Below are 23,799 nucleotides of genomic sequence, written 5' to 3'. Positions count from 1 at the left end.
GGTGGCAAAATATTCTGGAGGTTGTTGAAGAAGCTTAGGAATGGAGAAAAGAGTGCTGTAAAAGGAGCTAGAGATGATAAAGGCAACATGAAAATGGCAGAAAAAAATATCCTTGAAGTATGGAGTAATTACTTTGAAAAACTGCTAAATGAAACAAGCAGTGATAACACAGTAGTAAAAAACACTCAACAGGCATACAGTCACAAATGCATATCCATACTTGAAGTAGAAAAAGCCATCAAAGGCTTGAAACGTGGAAAAGCAGCAGGAGTAGATGATATTCGACCAGAAATGCTGAAGTATGGTGGTATAAAAGTCTTACATTGGCTGCACTTCATAATTCAGAAGGCCTGGACAGAGGGACGAATTCCCAATGATTGGAGTAGAACCCTCACAGTACCCATATATAAAAAGGGAACTAAAACTGAATGTGAGAATTACAGCGGTGTTTCCCAACTGAGTGTTCCTGGTAAGATTTATGCTAGTATACTTGAGAAACAGTTGAGAAGAATTGTGGAAGAAAAGCTTGATGAAGAACAAGCTGGATTTACGCCAAATAGAGACTGTCAGGATCAGATCTTCACTTTACGACAATTAGTTGAGAAAGCATGGGAATATAACAAAGATCTGTATTTAAGTTTTGTCGATCTGGAAAAGGCATATGACAAGATTCCAATAGAGAAGCTATTTAATACACTACAGTTATATGGTGTCAATGGGACATTATATCAAGCAATACTTGATATAATGATTCGCCAGGGAACTAGGGTGAACAGCAATGTCAGCTACTGGAACAAATCTGAAAACACATCCCAACTCAACATCACCAGAGTTAAAGATCAGTACTATCAACATAAGAAGTCTTTATTTGAGTTGCAAGTCAGCAGTTAGAACTGAAGTACAGGAAGATGGTTTAATGTTAAATCTGGTGTGAAACAAGGATGTACATTATCTAAATGGATTACATTATGAAGGAAAGTGGTATTAAACATGATATCAAAATTGGAGATGTTAATGTCAGCTCTTTGATTTATGCAGACGATGTTATACTTCTAAATAAATACGCTACAAGATTCCCTGACTAAATTGAATAACTGTTGTAATAGATATGGGTATGAAGGTCAGCAATAAAAAGACAAAGACAATAAAAATAGGCAGAATCGTTGAAAATGTAAACTACGTTGCGAACAGAGTACCTGTGGAACAAGTAAAACATTTCAGCTGCTTAGGCACGATTTTTAGTGAAGATGTAAATTAAATATGGAAATAGACAACAGAATCAACAAAGCTGGTATGGTACGAAGTCAATTGAATAAATTCATATGGAATAAGAGAGAAATTAGTCGGAATACTAAATTAGCTGTATATAAGACAGTGTTCAAATCAGTTTTAACTTATGGATCTGAGAGCTGGGTCAGAAGTAAAACACTTGACCAAAGACTAGAGACTGCAGATATGAGAGTGTTGAGAAAGATTAGGGGCATGAACAGATGGCATCAATGGCAATATCATATTAAAAATGAGGATATTAGGAAAGAACTTGACATTGTCAGTATCCAGGAATGCATTAGCAGAGCTAATCTGAGGTGGTATGATCACTTAAACAGAATGGGCGAGGAAATATTAGGAAAACAAGTGTTCTCTGCCAGGCTGGCAGGAAAACGATCCAGAATAAGACCAAGATATAGATGGATTGATACGAAACAAAGTGCCTTAGAGGATAGAAATATAAGATCTGATAATGTTGGAGTCTTGGCAAGTAACAGACTGATTTGGAGGAAAATTGTAGATAGGAAGGTTGTAATGATGTAAATTTTTCATGTAGTACTATTATATCCTGTAGATCCCTTGATGATACATGGCAGGAATTTGATGATGATATTTTTACATACCAGCTCTACTTAATCTGTGCTTAATTAGCTGAAATATTTTACTTGTTCTAATAGACTCTTCATTGAGAATGCAGATGAAATTTTGTTTAGCTATTTACATTTTACTCTGTATTCCTTTAGGGATCTGCCAAGTGATTTACTAAAAACTTTCGATATGCTGTCTTCTTTTCCAGAACCGCTTCTGTAACTTTTGTCCACCATGGTATTTTTTTTTTTTTTTTAAACCTTTAAAGATAATTTTACCAGATGCCTCCCTGGCTGAATCAGTTGTTTTCTTCAGAATTTGCCACTGAGCCTCATGTTTGGTTTTTGTTTTCAAACGGTTTCATTGTTCGATAATGTTTGTATAGCTGAGTCTATTGTTGACCTGTAAAAGCTGCTCATCTTTAATTTTTTTTAAACATTTTTTACATACTGTTCTTTTCAATGTGATTTGCAGTTTTATCCTACCTAATGATGGTCACTTTTAAGTTCACATCCTCTGTACATTCTTTCATCCTGAACTCTTACTCTTGTATCACTATCAATAAATTCATAATCAAGTATTTATAATATAAATCTGTATGGATTACTACATGGAGTGATTAAGTCAGATATCAAGTTCTAATACAAATTCACTTCTTTATACGAAAAAGAATCTGGCAATATAAAGACAAAATAACTAAGCAGAGCTCAACTGCATTCTTCAATAAGTTTTTTTTTTTTTTTTTTAAAAAACATATCCAGACAGGAAAGGCAAAAGCTAGCACACCAGTGCTGTGTATGTGTATACGTCTTGATACACAAATCTTGAACAGAAACTGGCTCGAGAAGAGAGAGGTTAAGGAAAAGAAGGAATTTGATGTTTCTTGAAGAGTGGAAAGTTGTCTCTTGGGAAGTGTAAGGTAAGTTTGTTCTAAAGAATTGAGGTAGATGGAACGAAAGAGGAAGAGAAGTTGGTTCAGTGAGTCTGAAGCTGAGCAGTCAATAGACGATAACAACTGCTTGTGTTCTTATTCTTGGAAGAAAGTGGAGAAATTATGGTGGCTAGTTCAGCAAAACAATATCCATGAAAATACCTATAAAAGAGATATGGCAGAAACCATATATCAAATGTGAGAAAGGGATTGTAGTGAATTTGCGTGTGAGAGAGAGAATCATCAAGTTATCAAGACTTCCTGGTCCAATGCCAGAATATATTTATTAATGCTGTTCTGAGATAACCACAATAAGGCTTCTACTATAATAAAATACTGCTTTGATACCAATGAATTTGATATAATGAGAGTTTATATTATAAAGGAGCATTCAAGAATAAGCAGAACTCAACTATGAGAACAGATACTACTGGAATGGGGCATAAGTTAGTCACAATGGATATTCAAAGCAAATAGGGACAGGGATAACAAACTGGTGTGATTAAAAGTGCTTCAAAGGAGAAATGCAAGAGCTGAATAAAAAATAATAAGCACAATCGATAGATAAATTAAAGCGTTAAAAAAAAAAAAAAAAGAAGGAAACTAGTCACAGAATCTTAATCATGTTGGACTATCAATATCATTCTTCACATCCTTTGAGGGTACAGTGCATGCCAGAAAATATTTCATTAAATCATTGAAATTTTACTGTTATTTTTTCAATATGCACATGATGCCTACATGGAAAGCAAGACTCAAAATCCATCCCTTTTAAATAGAAATTTAACTGGAATTAAATCCTTTGCCCTTCCGTATAGAAATTTATTTCAAGTAAATTTCTAAAATTTCTATACAAGAGGGAAGGACATATTTTACTTGAACCAGAACCCATAAACTGAAACTTATGACATTCATGTGATGCAGAAGTTTCAAATTTGAGAGGGGCAAACTTACAGGACCAAAGAGGGGTCTGCCATTGCAAATTTCCTTTTGCATATCACTGAATACTACAGAGCTTTGATGAGACTTTACTGTTTATTATAGCAAGAAAATTTACTGCACTTTTAAGCCTTTTTAATTCACTATTTTTGCTATCAGCTAATGCCTTTTATTTTCCAAAGGAAGTAGACAAGGCCATTTATAGCCCTAATTAAATATTTGGACTGGTGTGTAGCCCATCTCCACCCATAGCCAATTACTGGTACCCAGCACAAGTCTATCAATGATTTTCACAAGTATCCAAGGAGGAGAATATGGCAGACAATTGATGTCATCTTATAGTTCCTAACCTTATGTATTATTGTCTAAAACAGTGCAAGTTCTATATTTTCTTGTGTTACAGGATTAAAAATTCACGTTTCAAGGAGGAAAAATCCTACTTGCTCGTGCCAGAGATCTATTAATTTAGGAATCTGTCAAGGAAAGGCTTGGAAAACCTAGTTGGCAGCCTCCCTTTTCTCTATTTAAACTTATTCTTCCTTTGGGTGGTCTAGAACTATGGATGCAAACCACAAACATCACTTCTATGTGGCTAAAAGGCTTCTCACACCTTATTTTTCTTCTATGAAGAGATACACAATACACTTTGCACCTTAAGTTTTGGAAAGTTGTTCATCATCATCATCATCATCAAATTCCTGCCATGTACCCTCAAGGGGTGTACAGGATATGACAGTACTACATGAAAAAATTACATCATTACTAACTTCCTATCTACAATTTTCCTCCAAATCAGTCTGTTACTTGTCAAGACTCCAACATTATCAGATCTTATATTTCTATCGTCTAAGGCACTTTGTACCGTATCAATCCACCTATATCTTGGTCTTCCTCTGGGTCGTTTTCCTGCCAACCTGGCAGAGAACACTTGTTTTGCTAATCTTTCCTCTCCCATTCTATTTAAGTGACCATACCATCTGAGATTAGCTCTGCTAACGCATTCCTGGATGCTGACAATGTCAAGTTCTTTCCTAATATCCTCATTTTTAATATGATATTGCCATTGATGCCATCTGTTCACGCCTCTAATCTTTCTCAGGACTCTCATATCTGCGGTCTCTAGTCTTTGGTCAAGTGTTTTACTTCTGACCCAGCTCTCAGATCCATAAGTTAAAATTGGTCTGAACACAGTCTTGTATACAGCTAATTTAGTGTTCCGACTAATTTCTTTCTTATTCCATATGAATTTATTCAATTGACTTCCCACGATACCAGCTTTGCTGATTCTGTTGTCTATTTCTATATTTAGTTTACCATCTTCAGTAAAAATTGTGCCTAAGTAGCTGAAATGTTTTACTTGTTCCACAGGTTCTCCATTCACAACACAGTTGACATTTTCAATGATTCTGCCTATTTTCATTGTCTTTGTCTTTTTATTGCTGACCTTCATACCATATCTATTACAACAGCTATTCAATTTAGTCAGAGAATCTTGCAGACTTGTAGCGGATTTATTTAGAAGTATAACATCATCCGCATAAAGCAAAGAGCTGACATTAACATCTCCAATTTTGATATCAGGTTTAATACCACATTCCTTCATAATGTGATCCATATAGATAATGAATAACAGGGGGGATAATGTACATCCTTGTCTCACACCAGATTTAACATTAAACCATCTTCCTGTACTTCCTTCAATTCTAACTGCTGACTCACAACTCAAATAAAGACAAAGTATTGCTTGATATAATGCCCCATTGACACCATATAACTGCAGCGTATTGAATAGCTTCTCTCTTGGCACCTTGTCATATGCCTTTTCCAAATCGACAAAACTTAAATACAGATCTTTGTTATATTCCCATGCTTTCTCGACTATTTGTCGTAAAGTGAAGATCTGATCCTGACAGCCTCTATTTGGCCTGAATCCAGCTTGTTCTTCACCAAGCTTTTCTTCCACAATTCTTCTCAACCGTTTCTCAAGTATACTTGCATAGATCTTGCCAGGAACACTCAGTAGGGAAATACCTCTGTAATTCTCACATTCAGTTTTATTTCCCTTTTTATATATGGGTACTATGAGAGCTCTACTCCAATCATTGGGAATTCGTCCCTCTGTCCAGGCTTTCTGAACTATGCAGTGCAGCCACTGTAAGACTCTTATACCACCATACTTCAGCATTTCTGGTCGAATATCATCTACTCCTGCTGCCTTTCCACGTTTCAAGCCTTTGATGGCTTTTTCTACTTCAAGTATGGATATGTATTCCTGACTGCATGCCTGGTCAGTGTTTTTTATCACTGTGCTGTCATCACTGCTTGTTTCATTTAGCAGTTTTTCAAAGTAATTACTCCATACTTCAAGGATATCTTTTTCTCCTGTTTTCATTTCACCTTTATCATCTCTAATTCCTTTTACAGCACTCTTTCCTCCATTCCTAAGCTTCTTCAACAACCTCCAGAATATTTTGCCACCTTCTTGATATTTATTTTCTATATTCTTGCCAAAGTCCTCCCATGACTTTTGTTTAGCTAGTTTTACACACTGTTTAGCTTTCTTACATTTGTCTCTGTATTCTGTAAGAGTAACAGCTGCCTTATTTGCCAGGAACTTTTGATATGCTTTCTTCTTTTCCTTCACTGCCTCTTTAACTTCCTGTGTCCACCAGGGAGTTCTGATTTTTTTATCCTTGCACACAACCTCACCACATGCCTCTCTGGCAGAATCAATCAATGTTTCCTTCAGAGTTTGCCACTGAATCTCCAAGGTTTGATTCCTGTTCTCAAACTCTTTCATTTTCTTTTCAATAATATTTCTGTATTTTAGTCTACAGTTCACATCTGAGAGCTGCTCAACTTTTATTCGCTTTAAAACTTTCTTACATGTTATTCTTTTCAATATGAAATTCAATTTTATCCTGCTCAAGACTAAATAGTGATCACTTCCAATTTCAAATCCTCTGTACACTCTGGTGTCCTGCACCAGGGAGAAAACATCACTATCAACAATAACATAGTCAATGAGACTTTTCTTATTCCTAGCCTCTTCTCTCCATGTGAATTTGTGCAGATTTTTATGTTGGAACATGGTGTTAGTAATAACCAGTCCATGTCCTGAGCAGAAATCCAACAGATATTTGCCATTATTATTAGCTTTGCTCTTTTCTCCAAATTTTCCCAAAATATTTTTGTATGTCTCACAATCATTTCCTACTCTACTATTTAGATCCCCAACAAGGACCAACTTTTCCTTTTTCATTGTGTCAGTTGCTTTTTCTAAAGCATCAAAAAATTCCTCCACTTCTACCTTAGTAGAACCTTCTGTGGGACCATAGGCACAAATAAGTCTCATTGTCCAGTTCCCCATTCTCATATTTGCCCACATTACTCTACTTGAGACTGACTGCCATTCAAGAAGATTAGCCTCGTATTTTGTGTTGAATACTATGGCTACTCCTTCTTTTCCTTGATTGTCATTGCCTGAATATAACATTTTGTATTTATTGCTCAGAAAGATCTCACCAGTTTTGGTCTTTTTTGTTTCAGTCACCCCTATTATGTCGATCTGGTACTTATCTAATTCCTCAGCTAGCTCCATTTCTTTGCCATTCAGGCTTCTTACATTGATAGTACCGATCTTTAACTCTGGTGATGTTGAGTTGGGGTTTGTTTTCAGATTTGTTCCAGTAGCTGACTTTTCGCTGTTCGCCCTGGTTCCCTGGCGAAAACAACGGGGGCCTTGTTTAACCGGGCGACGCCCCAGCCGGCATGAAATTTTGTCATGTTGTACCATCATGGAAAGTTGTTTACTGTTTGAAATTAGTCATAATTACAAAAAACTAAGACAATGAAGTCTATGTATTATGCCTGTAAATTGCTTGTTCTTCTAGTCTGTTTGCCAGTGTTTTGCAAGAAAAAACCAAGTTTCCATGAGAAATCCTGTAACCTCTATATGAGATCAATTAATTAATTTTCAGATGAAAAAAAAACCCCTAAAGTTAATTTCATTCTAGATGGCTTTGAACCCAGACAAATTGAAAATTTGTAAGCCTAGCAAATCTACATTTCCTCATCAGTACTTGAGTTGAGTACAATCCTCATCAATTTGTAGACTTATGAGTAATGAGAGAGCATGGCAAGCAGATTCTACCATCTTGCATTCCTAACTAACTCATTTCACTGTTTTCTAGTGCAAGTTGATTTTTTTCTGAAATGCAGAGTTAAAACCATATACCCACAAGGAGGGAGCCTGTACCAAAGATTAACTAACTCAGAAATCGCTGAAAGCGAACCTGGATTTGTTCCTTTAATCAATAAGAACTGGAAATACGGTGGTCTTTCGTCTGTTGATCAACGCAGAATTTTCCACAGAACCATACAGGCACCTGCTTATCATAATTACAAAATTATCTTTATAACAAAGAAGTTAGTTTGAGATACATGTAATATTATGCTTTTCTTATGTTGCATCCATATAGAATGCAGCCTGGAATATTGTGATGAACAACTGAAATGCTATGTCCAATGTATAACAAAACAAATATTAAACAAGTACACTATTAAGGACATCAGATGGTTTCCACAATGATTGATAAAGTTATCATCTAAAGGTTCTGATGATGTATAATAACTGTTGTGCATACTGAAGGAACTAGTGTGAAAACAAAATTGATCCTTTTTACCTCCTATTCCACCGAAACCTTTAACAAACTGTGATCCTTCCTGTGATCTGTCAGTTATGATTTCCAGTGTTGCACCTAAAATGAAATATAAAATCAGATGGCTTACATACAGAAAAAATAGCCAAACTAAATTACATAAACTGAAATGGCTTTAAATGTTTATACATCACTTTTATCTTTGCATCTTTTATGGTGTGCATATTTAAGGCATTTTTTGGAATGTTTCTTTCAGCTGGGCTGTGAAATATAACATTGACATGAAATTATATTCTTGTTTTAACCCTTTACTCAAGTAAGCAAACAAAGTTTACATGTGAAGTATCTTCATAACTAGTCTAGTTGTATATAGAATTTATGGTGAAAATCTGTAGCTTAAAATTACCTTTTTTTAAAAAATAAAAAATACTAATTTCAAACATTCAATGTTTAACTGATATAGATAGGATAAGAGTGAACATGCAATCGATTGAATTATAATTATTCTTTATCTAAATTTCAACTGGTTTGAAGCTAGCCAGGCTATTTCTTTTCAATCTATTTTCAACCACCCCCTTCTTTTCCATCAGTTGTTGAAATGGTTGCTGACATCACTAAGTTGATATCTAAAACCAAAGGACAAACATTATTTCTGAAGATTACAACTGCAAATTCAGACGAACGTTTGTGGTAATTTGTATAACTGACAATTTCAAAGATGTGCTAAGGAAATTGTTTGAAGAAGCTCTTTTTGTGAAAGAATAAAGTTACAAAATTTGGATGTCTTGTAATGTCTCAAAGACATCATCTAGATGATTTCACAAGAAAATTATTGCAAGGCTTGAAAGGCTGCAGAATTACCGATATTGCTAGAGTTTGGAATCTCACATAGCATTGTGTCCAGGCTCTGGGCAGCATTTCAAACCAATGAAATGTGTTCCAGACATTTACTAAGAGGTTGTCCTTGCTCTACCATGGAGCATGGGAGATTTTTGGTTGTAACAACAGAACAGAATCAATGCACTGCGGCAGGTCAGATTGCAAGTCGACTCCATTCAAGCACAAGTAAGTGGATATCTAAAAAAAAAGTGGCAAGATGTCTGCAGCAAGTAGGCCGATATATCCGAAGGCCTGTAGCCTGCATCCCTTTATCCACAGCTCATCGTAAAGCATGTTTTCAGTGGTTTGTATCCATCGAAATTGGACAAGACACTAACTGGCTAATGTATTCTTTACAGATGAGTCATTTTAGTCTTCCCTCTGATTCTAGAAGACGCTTGGATCTAACGTAAAAGTGGTACTTCTTACAATTGCAAGAATGTTCTTGAAAGGGATAGACGAGGACCACGGATATTAATCGAACTGAGTGGCCAGCACGCTCCCCAGATCTCAACCCCATATAATATGTTTGAGACACAACAGAGAGATGCACTGTTGTTCAATATTCTCCTCCAGAAAACAAACAAGGCCTTATCATTGCTCTGAGTGGACCAGTTTGCTTCAAGAACTCCTCAATCACTTGGTGCTAAACATGACATGATGTGGACATATTGTCCATACTGAAACGTCTCTCCACATAGTTTTCTATAAGCACTGTACATTAATTCCTTAATTATATCATTGAGAAATTTGTAACATTTGCCAAAAACTTATTGCAGTTTAATCTGTATGAAATTTATAAATCTGTAATATAATTTATCAGTATGCTGGCAATGTCCACATTTAGCTGTAGTTATGAAAGTTTTTCATATACAGTTAAAAATGTGGATCATCCTTATCTTTTGCAACACCAGTATACTAATACTTACACTACATAAAAATCATTTCCATTTATGCCACAAAATAAAAGTTCAGTTTTGAGTGTTAGTTTTAAAAAAATGTCCTGAATATTACTACTTTACTGCTGCTGGTTGCTATTTCTAAAATTAGCCATATCTCAGAAATAGGTACTTCCTCAGAAATCCTGCTCAAGAGCTCCAAGCAGTAATACTATACGTATTATTATACTATATGTACAGGCACATCCATGGAGTTCGAAGACTAATCGCAAAAGATCCAAACTATCCACACAATCTATCATACCTCTTCCTTGAACCCATTAGGAGACAATGCGCTCATAACTGACTCTGGCAACCCATTCCACTTATACATAACACAACAAGCAAAAAATCCAGGATTAACTCTTGTTCTGGCCCCTCTAGCCAAGTGCTGAAACATTTCCCCTGCATCAATCCTATATAAAAACCCTTTAAGTAACTTAAATGTTTCTATCATATCCGCTCTTTCTCTTATCAACCAACTACTGCAAACCTCACAGTGAACATTCCACAAGCCACTCACCATTTTTTAATCTTCTCCACCACTTCCTCATCCCCAAGAAACCCAGAAGACCAGACCTGGGCACAGTAATCAAGATGTGGACTTTTGTGTGTTCTTCAATAGCCAAATAATCTTATGAGCTACTTATATATTCCTCTTAATTTTAACTGTCTACCATCACCCTTAACATTATTTCCTGGAATACAGTTCCATCAATGTAGTACACAGCTTGTCATCTATTTATCCCAAAATGCATAACTTTACATTTCTCCACATTAAACTGACACTCGTTATCTTTTGCTCATATTGACAACTTATTTAATTTAAATCATCCTGCAAGCTTTCCAAACATCACCTTGATTAGTATTACTCTACCCAATTTTGCATCACCCAGCAAACAACTGTATATTTCTTTTCAAGTTATTTCTTATACCATTTATGTACAAATTAAATAGTAGTGGTCTCAGCACTGAACTTTGCAGTACACCACTAGTCACCTGTTTTTGCCTTGATTCTATCCCTCTATATACCACTTTGATATCTGTCCAGAAGTCATATCTCCCCAATTGTTCTAATTTGCGTAACAGAGTTGCATGTGGTATTCGGTCAAATGCCTTTGCAAAATCCAGCAGAATCATTGTATAACCATTTCCTTTATCCAACTCAGTTGTTAGCTCTATTATAAAAAAGTAAATTACTAAGGCATGACTGCCACTTCACAAAGCAAAATTGCCCCCTCATACAGTATCATTCTTATCCATTGATTCTGGATTTCTCTTTCTGATCAATTTTTCTAGTACTTTTATCACCATGACTGGGATACTAATTGGTCTATAATTTGCTATTGCAGTCTTAGAACCTTCCTTATGCAGAGGAATTATTTTGTCCTCTTTCCACTCCCTTGGAACTCTAACAGAACTGAGATTTAAGAGCCTAGTCAGAGGCATTGCCAGATTCCTTGCACATTCTCACAAAACCAAATCTGATATCCCATATAATCCCAAAGCTTTATTTACATTGAGATACTGCATTATCCTAAGAAACTCCATTCATCCACTTCTCTTCCCACATCAGTCTGCTGCATATGTTATGGCAATAACCTCACTTGTATTATATACCCATTCTAAGTAAAGTGGTCACCCAGTAACTCAACTATTTTATCTGCTTTTCTTACCTTGTTACCATCAGCACTAATTAAGGTTAATCTTCCATAGTCATTCTATCCCTTTCTTGCACCGTAGCAAAAGGACTCTTTGGGATTTTGTTTGACCTGCTCAACTCTGATTTGCCTTCCTTACCATTATCACCTTTCTTGACTGAACTTTGTACTGTTCAGAAGTCTGCTGGTCACCTTTCTCCTTATATACCCTCCACAACGCTCCTTACCTTAAGTATACAATATAACACTGCTTCCTCTAGATGCCCCTTAACTATCTCTCATGCACTACCACGCCCTTCCCTTGCAGTAATTTATGCCATGGCACAGATTCAAGCTTCCTCCTAAGCTTGTGTTATTTACTTGCTTTGTATTTCCACATATATCCTTTCTTGACAGAATATTCCTCATGTTTTACTATCTACCAAGTCACGACCGCATGTCACTTTTGCTATGATGCAATGGCAACCAGCCACCTTGGTTATTGATAGCTCCTCTGATACTATGTCCAGTACTCTCACAACATAGTTCTCTCCATCACATTCTGCCTCAAATAATTCTCTCTCTCTCTCAGCAGGTGTATAAATTCCATTTCTTTCCTACCATATGATCTTTCTTTCTTCCAGTCTATATCTCCATAGTTGAAGTCCACCATAATAATCTCTCAACCTGCACTCATTGTACTAATTTGCAATGCATATCTTCCAGCTCATGCATGAAACCCCTGGCCTTATAGCAAAAACCAACTGTGTATTGTCTTACTGGCCTTGAGCTCACACTAGACTGCTTCAAATGAACAGCCACCCTCCTGCCTATCTCCCATTCTTTTTGGCTGCAATTCATCCATTATCATCAGCAATGCTCGGAGCACAGTAACAAGGGATGTCCAGTGATTTTTATCTGGGGTATCTTCTCTCTCTTCCCTGAAAAAACTAAACCCTTCATATTCTATCTCTGGAACTACATCATCTGCGGCCAGCCAAGTCTCACTAATGCCCGTAACTTTTCGGCAAGGTTGCAGTAACCAATGCCAAAAACTCTTCTTGTTCCTGATACTTTTGGCATTAGTATATAGCAGTGATGGCGAACCTTTTTACCCAGGTGTGTCAAACATCTTTTTTTTTTTTAAATATTGACATTGTTGATGTGCCACTTGCATACATGCATTATAAATTTAACTACATAATCATAGATGGTGACTTATACATATCATATTAGGCTATTTATTTAATAGGACATTGATATAAAATCTATGAATTCATATTATACAATTAATTTAATAAAGTGAAATTACAAACTTACATTACATTTAATGACTTTTCTGTTGCCAAGTACTGGAAGAAAGTTGCTTTATAGAAGGGCTATAGTGTGTACATTGCTCAATCTATTTCTGCCTTTAGATTTGATATTATTTAAGGCAGAAAACAGAGTTTCACAAGAGTATGTAGAAGAGAAAATTATTAGAAGAGCTTTAGCTCTAACTACAAAATAAAATAGAAATAGCTAACTATAAAATATAATTCTTTCAATGAACCGAAACCTACCTTCGCCTTAACTGAGAGCGATCTTACATGATTTATCGCAGTTTTTTCATCAGAATACCAATATTTTTCAACATCCAAGGTGTATCACCTGAAAACCTCAAGTGTCAGTGCTGACACGCGTGTCATAGATTTGCCATCACTGGTATATAGGAACTGAAGCATTCCAATCACCCTTACTTCCTGAATTGATTACCTTATTCAATATTTTTGGTTGAGAGACTAGATTCTGCACTTGGTCATTCTCATCGGCACCTTCACACAAACTCACCTACTTCCACCCTAATTACTTAAGTTTTCCTGAAATTGCACTTCAGCGTGCTCATTAAACAAAGCCCTCTCTAGACACCATCAAAACCAGTTAGATGCAGTCCAGCATTATACAAATCCTTCTTTCCATCAAAACACAGACCACAGATCCTGCATCATTCCTTGTGCACAACGCACATATTGATTCATTTGCTACGAATACTCTCCTCCTCAGTCTGTCTCTATTATAGCATGGCAAGAGACACAATCTTCATTTTCTCACTATTAATTTTGCTTTATCTAAAAACTTCATTACATCTTCCTTCATAGAGTACTTCTCGCCTCTCAGATCATTTGTGACAACTGATATACTGGCAATTTCAGTTTTTATTCACTTGATTGATTAGTAGACATCCTATAAAGAAATACTGATAATTTCTTCTGTCAAAAAAATACTTTATCAGTATTTTTTGTCACAATTTGCCTTAACCAGCCTAAACACAGTACAACTTCTTAATTTATATTCATCATAGCTTCAGTTTTATTGAAAAATTATCTGACACGGTTATCTTGGTAATGAAGTGCTTGAAAGAAAAGAGGGAGGTTGTCATATAGGCATTAAACTTTTGTGTGTGTGTGTGGGGGGGGGGGGGGGGGAAATGATGATTACCTGCCATTTTAACTGATATTTCAGATAATTTATTTTCCAAACCACTTTCCAGAAGTTTCTTGGAGTATCTGGACAGCCAACTTTTTAACACCATTTTCCCTGAATTTCACAATGTTTTGTTGATATGTATGCAGTCTGATCCTACTCTGAAACAGATTTCAGTTTATGGACACAAACTTATACAATCGCATCAAGTTCACTACTGAACATGAATCTAACAGCATCTTCTCCTCTTAGATACCTTAGTAATCCATAACTCTACAGGAACTTTCAATTTTCTATCTACAGGAAGCATTCCCTCACTGGCAAGTATATCTGCCTACCTTCACATCATTCTATTCCTTGAAATGTGTGAAACACTGATTGCTCTAATATTAAACAGTGCATGCCTCTCACCAAGTTTTGGGGATAGGATGCACTCTGTTGACCAATAAAAATAAATTGGTCATAATTTTTATTTATTTCTACCTAGCTTGGTTCCTTGGATCTTTAATAGCATCGTCTCCTGCTCACTTAGCTGTAACCAAGACCTGAGAAAGCATGACTTATGCTGCTTCATTCATTCATTCTTGTTAATATTTTCAATGTAACTAATTCTTCTTCTCTTCCCCAGAATACTGCTCAGCTACAGTAAGCAAAATATAAGGAGTTGTAAATAAATTCTAATTTCCTTTATACGTGTTTTTTTAAAAGTATCATTATAACATACTTTGGATTTACTTATACATTTTCAGTGAAATGCCACATATCAAAATTAGCAGTAAATGTATTTTTTTCAAATGCAGTAATTTCTTTTTTTTGTACTGCAAGAAAATAATAATCAGCAGCTTTCTCCTTTGCTGGGTTTAATCACCTGGTTGGCCAAGTGGTTAGCGTATCCGCTCTCCAGCCAAAAGGCTGCGGGTTCGAATCTGCTGTGGACATGGATGCTTGTGATTGTCTGTGAAAATACTAGTGGTGGTGGCCGGCGGTAGATGGAACTGGTGTAGATGATGAAAGTAGTTGGTGGAGACAGAGTTATGGAGTAGGTGCCCTCCTTTGATGAATCTTTCGACTCCCTGGAGGCATCATGTAATAATAATCTTGGAACCATCAAATTTTCACCACCATCCTCCAAAACAAAGCTCACAAGATCATTTTATTTTTTCGAATGATCAGTGAAAATTATAATGATATTAACTGATATTGCTTCAGATGAATGTTAAGCAGCTAATTCGTGTCATGATTGTTTCAATTTATTGTGAGTAATAATACTTTCATAACAACACTGAAAACAAAAACACATGGTTTGTTAGTAATTAGGCAAGAGTAAGAGAAAAATTAATTCCACAATGTGCAATAATTCATTGAAAACTCTTTACTGTATAAGCTATACGTTGATAGCATTTTTACAATTAAAAAAAAATTGGTATAGAAGTTATTTTGTCCTGACATTAACAACAAACTAATTATGAAAAACAAAAAGAAAAGAAGACTAGAAGTATAAATTATTGTATGTGTAAGTCAATCTCTTTTTAAATTACAGCTGCACTGCACATATCGTAAGGATGTGCTTTGTGCTGCTAAGTAGCATTTGTACTGAGATGCAGTTGTCAATGCAATTTAATCCGATTAAAACCCCTCCTGGGTGTGAAGGATTATTGTACCTCTTAATGGAGATAATTGATGGTCAGCAATTCTAATTCATTATTTGGTGGATTTGAAAACACATTGTGGCTTCTAGTGTGGTTAAGGTTTTTTTTTTTTTTTTTTTTTTTATTTAACAAGTGATAACAATGGAAAACCATAACGCTTTTTTTCATCATGAGAATTGTTTGAATAGAGTTTCATTAAATTTAGTCTGAAATATTAAGCTAATTCAAGTGAGCTTAGGTTAAACCACATATGGGCAACCCCTGGCCCACGGCCGGATCTGTCCCTAATCTATTTCAGCAAAGTTTGTCTGATTAACGTGGGAGAAAACACGGTGTGTTCTACTAACTCGCATTAAGTTGACGTCATATGACTTGCGCAAAACACTATGTTTTCTCCAACCAAGGTCTCTTTTTCGCTTTGACTAGCGGCATGTGTGAACGTGTCAGTTCGGAACTTGCATTGGTGTTGTGCTTTGTTCAGTGCCTGCATTGGTGTTATGTTCTGTTTGGTGCCTGCGTTGATGTGTTCTGTTCAGTGCCTGCAATGTCAAACAAAAGACAGTTTTGTTTGACAGTTCTGAATATCGCTTATAAATTTGGGACAATGTCAGGGGTTATTGCAAAAAAAAAAAAAAAGTAGATGCAGAGAATCGTCAATTTCAAGACAACTGGACAGAGGATTATTATTTTATTCTGAATAAAGGTTTGCCTGTATGTTTGCTGTGCAACAAATCCATATCCATCAACAAAGAATACAACTTGACGAGACACTTTACTTCAAGACATGCGGATCACCCAAAAATTGATGGACAACTACGAAAAGATGAAATACAGAAGTTGAAGAACTTGGATACCCAGCAGCAAATGTTCAACAAGCAAAGAACGCAGCACCACACCATTGTCAAATCCAGTTTTGTGGTAAGCGAAAAAATCGCTAATCATTCTACGTCATTTGGTGAAGGAGAATTTATCAAAGAATGTCTGCTGGATGTTGCAAGTATAATATGTCCCGAAAAGAAAAATGACTTCCAGAATATTCATTTGTCGAGACGTACTGTTGTCAGACAGATAGAAATTATGGCTGATGATATCAAAAAAAGTTTAAAAGAGAAGATTGCTAGATTGGAAGCAATTTTAATTGCTTTGGATGACAGTACCGATGCCTCCGATACAGCACAACTAGCAATATTTATTCGAGGAGTTGATGCGGATTTCAACATCACAGAATAATTATTGGCACTTTGGCCATTAAAAGGAACAACTACCAGTGAAGATATATTTGAAACACAGTCTTTGAGAGATTTGGGCTTAAATGGAGTTCATTATCTGGCATATGCACTGATGGAGCCCCTGCAATGGTTGGTGCATAGAAGGGATTTATTGAAATAGTTCATGAAAAAGCAATAGAACTACAGACCCATCTGGAAAATTTAACAAATTTTCACTGCATTATCCACCAACAAAATCTGTGTGCAAAATCGATTAAATTCACAAATGTTATGGAAGTTGTAGTAGCCAGTATTAACTTTATTAAGTCACGTGCACTTAATCACCGCCAATTTAAGGAGTATTTGGCAGATCTATTTTCGGATTATGAAGATGTGTCTTATTATTGTGAAGTGAGGTGGTTGAGTAAAAGTAAAATGTTAAAAAGATTTAATGATCTGAGACAAGACATTGCAGATTTTATGGACATAAAAAGAAACACAATTAACCAAGTAAAAGATGAGTCGGTGTGTGATTTAGCATTCCTTGTAGATGTCACCAGATACCTAAATGAACTGAATCTTAAATTGCATAAACAAGGACAATTAGTTCATGAACTGCATGGACATGTCAAAGCTTTTTGTAATAAACTAAGTCAGATAAGAGCTAAAAATTATTATCATTTTCCTACTCTAGCAACTCATAAAAATATCCCTTATAATTTTTATGGAGATGAACTGAAGGCACTAATACAGCAATTTGATACATGTTTGTTGACTTCAAAAACAAAGACCACATTTGCTATATTTGCTCATCCGATGGATGTTGATGTAAATAATGTGCCAGAAAACTTACAGATGGAACTTATTGAGCTTCAGGTGGATTTAGAGCTAAAATCACAATTTAACAACATTGCTTTGACGGATTTTTATAATTTTTATTTGGTGGAAGAAAAATATACAAATTTACACACCTTTTCAAGAAAAATCATTTGTCTTTTTGGCAGCACATATACGTGTGAACAGTTTTTTTTGAGGATGAAATACAATAAATCAAAAATTCGGACAAGAATAACGGACGAAAACCTCGAAAATTCTATGTGATTATCCTTAGGTAATATTAACGTCAATATTGATAGTCTCGTAGTTGAAGTACAAGGCCAATCTTTACATTAAATTGTTATGCCATTCATTATACAGGTGTTTCAAAAAAGAATGATCCGATTTCAAATAATTATATTTAATAATGAAAATGTGGTACAGTTACAAAATAAATTACCAAGTATGAAGTAAGGCCTAAAGTTTCACTCACCACAATTACAAAGGCTTAATGTGCCCTCCACCTGCTGCACGGACAACATCAAGCCGATAGTTGAATTCATCCCAAACGTGTCTGAGGGTGTCTTCTGTCACAGAATTTACTGCAGCCATGATTCTGGTTCTGAGCTCATCCAAGTCAGCGGGTAATGGAGGAACATAAACACGGTCTTTTACGTATCCCCATAAAAAGAAGTCACAAGGTGTGATGTCTGGAGATCTTGGTGGCCAAGAGTGTAGTGCCAAGTCCTGGGGTCCCGTGCGTCCAATCCAACGCTGAGGAAATGTTTCATTTAGAAACTGACAAACTTTGAGGTTCCAATGTGGCGGTGCTCCATCTTGCTGAAAAATGTAATCTTCAGATTCTTTATTCAGCTGGAAGTAGCCAGTCCTGCAGCATCCCATAACAGTGTTTTCTTCAAAAAAGGAAGGGCCATAAACCTTTCTAACAGAAACCGGCAAAAAAAAAACATCAAGTTTTGGTGAATCACATTCATGTTGTACAATTTCATGTGGATTCTCAAGTCCCCATATGCGAGCATTGTGGCGCGAAACTTTACCGCTTAGATGAAAGGTGCTTCATCACTAAAAATCAACCTCTGTAGGAAGGTGTCGTCCTCCATGTCCTCTAACAGATTAGCACAAAAATCTGTTCTTTTTTTTGTCACCTACACGAAGAGCTTGCACTAGTTGTAATCTATATGGCTTCATAAGCAAACGTCATGGTAACACACACCAAACAGTCACATGAAGGATGGTGAGTTCTCAGCTAGCACGACGAGTGGACTTGCGTGGGCTTCGCTGAAAAGCCTCTTGAATTCATTGCACATTCCCCTCTGAGGTGTGTGGTCGTCCAGGACTCTTTCCCTTACATAAACACTGTTTCTTGAAATTGTCGATACCAACGACAAATGTTTTTGTCCAGTGGTGGATCAATTCCATAACGTCGTCTAAAAGCACGGTGCACTGTAATCATGGACTCAGTCTTGCTAAATTCGAGAATGCAAAACACCTTCTGTTGACTAGACAGCATCTTCTTTTTGACTAAGTGTAGCCGCTATTTGAGTGCTAGTAGTGACATCTAGCGGCCATCATATCAAACTATGGGCCAAGGCTGTTCACATGGTACAAGTCGCATTCATTTGTAGTTCATGGTTGCAGAGATATATTATTTTCAAATCGGGACATTCTTTTTGAAACACCCTGTATTATAAAATTATGTAGAGCTTTATACCAAAGCATTATATTATAAATAAATGAAATATGAAGTAGCAACTTGTTTTAATTCATTTAATATTAATTTATTTTATTTAATAATTTAGTCAGGCCCTTGACTCTGAGACAGAATGATAATTTGGCCCCCGAACTAGGAAACGTTGCCCATGCCTGGGTTAAAGCAAGTACATAAAAGAACTTCACATAAAGCACATAATTTGACAAGGATTGCTTGATATAACTGGACAATTAGAAACTTACTTGGAGATAGAATCATTAATAACAGATCATTGTTTATTGAAAGTTAACTTTGCTCTCAAATCTTATTCTTCACAATGGTAGATACCTTTTTTTAAAATGGCTGTAAATCTTCAATACATATTTCTCTCAATTTACAAACCTACACAAAAAGTTGCAGAACCTATAGAACAATGCCGCATGTGGACAAGTAATTAAACATGAAAACTGTTCCAAAGCATGGATATACAGAATGAAAGGGAAGAAGTTTCATTTCATTATGTGTTCAGACAGTGGATGGATATTGACCACCATTTAATGTTGAAAGTTTATTTTTCACTTGGTTAGAGTATAATAAGTTTAGTTTAATCCTTTATCCAAGTGTGGGCAAACAAAGTTTGCGCCTGAAAGTATCTTCAGGACTGGGGTAAGGTGGTACAACACCAGGACAACTCTTGCATGGAGTTGCCCTGGTGTTGTACCACCTTACCCCAGTCCTGAAGATACTTTCAGGCGCAAACTTTGTTTGCCCACACTTGGATAAAGGATTAAACTAAACTTATTACACCATTTAATGTGTTTGGAGGAGCTTTTTGTGTGTGTGTGTGTTTGGCCATATACAAGAGAGGTTGGTTGATCAACCTATAGTACGTTAGTACCGTATATGGGTAGTGGGTTGGGAAAGGAGAAACTTGTTTACATTTAATTTAAAATATTGTATTCCTTGGGAAATACTTCAGAGGAAAGACTGTTCCACTGTGCAGCAGTAGCAAGAATGAAGGAAGAAGAAAAGAAACTTGTTCTGGGTTTTAAGGTGTACTGTGAAAGGATGTTGGGCAGCAGATATATGTGTTCCAACAGGATTAGTACTGGGTAAGAGAATTATTGATGCTATTTCAGATGAACATTTGTCATGAAAATATTTATAGAATACACAAATTGCAGAGATCAAACATCTGTGTGAAAGTGAGGGGAGCAAGTTTGTAAGAGATGGGTCATTTATCAATCTAATTGATCTCCTCTGTATTGTGTCAAGCATTTTGAGAGAGCTTTTAGCTTCCTCAAAATGCCTGGACTCAAATACAGAGCACCTAACCTAGAATTGCCCAACTTTGACCTTGTCAAAGTTGGGCAATTCTAGGTTAGGTGCTCTCTGGCAAGGTATGTCAGAAGTCGCCCTTGGATTGAAAGGAGTTAAACAGTGTGTAGTTTGGAAGATTGAGATGGATAGTGCTGGGGCAGAGTAAGATTTGAGTTTCTGCTAAAAAGAGTAGGTGGGGTTTGGTGGACTGTAGATGGTAATGAACACTATTAAGGTTGGAATTGAGACCACGGATGTAAGTGAAGTGGATGTGTAAGGTTCTGTGAGACAGATTTGATCGCAAGGGCTTCACATTTCCCATGCAGTTCCTGCATACTAGTCTCCATGATGGTGTCATCACTTGATTTTTTGCACTAATTTGACTTGTTTATAGTCGATGATCCAACTGTTGTCTCCATTTTGGCGTTTTTCTTTGAGGGTCTTCGATGTTGGCATCTTTGTTCTCTTTGGACAACTGTTAAGTCTGGTCGAGCACATATGCATGATTGGTGGCAAGTGTCCTTTAACTTGTTATTTATTGGCGTTATTAATTTGGATGTGCTTCTCACTGTGTCACAGATCACTTTCACGAGACGTGGAAAGTTCGTTCCGTCCTTTCTTTTGTTTATGAGTCCAAAATGACAGCATCTGACAATATTTCTGGGATCAAAGTTGCATTCTCCTGCTAATTTGCTAATGTCTTCTTTTAATGATTTACTGTTTGCTGTCGGAAAGTTCGATATAACAGCATTTAGTCTCTATATTTGGCCTTGACTGACTCGTGTACCATTGCTGTGATTAGGTCACGAAATTTGTTAGTGGGCAAGGGCGCATTTGCAAGTGGGCGCTTTCGAGTCATCAAGTAATTCTAGCATAGTTTCCAGCATTCAGATTTTGGAAGAGAAAGTTTTGATCATAGTATTAAGGTATTGTTTGAGGTTTTCAACTCATTTACGTAAGTTCAGTAGCTGTTTTACAGAAGGAAGGCACAGGAAACAGAAGAAAGGCTGGCTGAGATAGATAAAAAGCTTGTGCACTGATTCATCTATTTTTGCACAGAAAGCATGCAGCCAGTGGCAACAGAAATCTCACGATATACCTTTTTTCCCTCAGTAACTTCGGTTACTGAGGAAAAAAACTGCAGCAATTCATATTGTAATTCAGTTTGTCGGAGATCAACAGAGCTAACCTGAAGAGACTCAAAGTACTCTGTTGTTGTTGTTGGTCTTTGTTGCTGCCATCTTTACTTTGTACAGTAGGCACAATGAATGCTTTCAAGTGGCAATTGCGCAGACAACTGTAGATTTGCATATTAGGGAATGATACACGTTTGCTTCCTCAGTGATTGCTTACTTTTTCCCAACAGTCAGCTTGATTGCTTAGTTTCTTCTAACACAGATAATTATTTTCTTTAAATTAACCTATAAATCTTTGAATCATACATAAAATTTTCTTTTCGTACTTTAAAGTGATATACTTCTTGAATACTAAAACGCTCATATGTTAAACTTCCCAAGAAACATACGGTGCATATTGCAGTTGTCGCAGTGCAAACAACATTGATCGGATACTTTTCGCCAGGGCTTGTATTTTCATGTCTTTTTCTTTTTATACTGAATTTTTTTAAGACAGTTATTCAATTTAGTCAGAGAATCTTGCATAAAGTATAGAGCTAAGATTAACATCACTAATTTTAATATCAGATTTAATACCACTTTCCTCATAATGTGATCCATATAATCAATGCCAGTGGAGATAATGCACTCGTCACACACCTGATTTTACTTCAAACCATCTTCCTGTACCTCCTTCAATTCTAACTGCTGACTTAGAGCTGAAATAGACTATGTACTGCTTGATATAATGTCCCATTTACACCATACAGCTGTAACATTTTGAAGAGCTTTCCTCTTGGCACCTTGTCATATGCATTTTACAGATCAACAAAACTTAAATACAAATCCTTGTTATAGTCAGAGGCTAACCTTGTAATAGTCAAGATTTCTCAACTATCTGCCTTAAAGTGAAAATCTGAGCCTGACAACTTCTATTTGGCCTGATTCAGCTTGTTCTTCACCAAGCTTCCCTTTCACAATTTTTCTTAGCTCTTCTTAGCTTTCTTTTCTTAACTCTTCTCAAGTATACTTGCATAAATCTTAACTGGAAACATTCAGTAGAGAAATACCTCGGTAATTCTCACATTGCTCTATTAATTTCCCTTTTTATAGATGGATACTATGAGAGGTTTGCTCCAATCATCTGGAATTCGTCAGCATTTTTGGCCAGATTTCATATACACCAGCTGCATTCCACATTTCAGTTTTTTGATGATGCTCTACTTTAAGTATGGATACGTATTTCTGAATGAATTCTTGTTGGTAGTTTCTACCGTTATGCTGAGACAGCTTTATTCATTTAGCAGTCTTCCAAAGTAATTACGCAAGACATCTAAAATATCTTTATCTTCAATTTTCACTAGAGTTCAAGATCGGTACTATCAACATAAGAAGCCTTAGTGGCAAAGAAATGGAGCTAGTTGAGAAACTGGATAAGTATCAGATCGGCATAATATGGATGACCAAAACAAACAAACAAACAAAAAAAAACTGGTGAGATCTTTCTGAGCAATAAATACAAAATGTTACATTCAGGCAATGACAATGAAGGAAAAGAAGGAGTAGCCATAGTATTCAACACTAAATATGAGGCTAACCTTGAATGGCAGGCAGTCTCAACTAGTGATGTGGACAATGAGACTTATTTGTGCCTGTGGTCTCACAAAAGGTT

At 36.2% G+C, this 23,799-nt stretch overlaps 1 protein-coding gene across 1 annotated transcript in view; it reads right to left on the bottom strand.

Annotated features, from left to right (window-relative positions):
* eRF1 (eukaryotic release factor 1) overlaps positions 1–23,799 on the bottom strand; it is a 254,647-nt gene that overhangs the window by 16,974 nt on the left and 213,874 nt on the right. Inside the window, exon 10 of the mRNA XM_090404490.1 lies at positions 8,413–8,487. Within this exon, the coding sequence (XP_090260616.1) occupies positions 8,413–8,487 (75 nt within the window). The remainder of the gene's footprint in view (positions 1–8,412; positions 8,488–23,799) is intronic.

Source organism: Typopeltis vanoorti, chromosome 14 (assembly GCF_054136105.1).
Source record: "Typopeltis vanoorti isolate ZY-2024b chromosome 14, IOZ_Tvanoo_1.0, whole genome shotgun sequence".
Taxonomy (NCBI): domain Eukaryota; kingdom Metazoa; phylum Arthropoda; class Arachnida; order Uropygi; family Thelyphonidae; genus Typopeltis; species Typopeltis vanoorti.
This window is presented reverse-complemented; position numbering and strand designations above follow the sequence as displayed.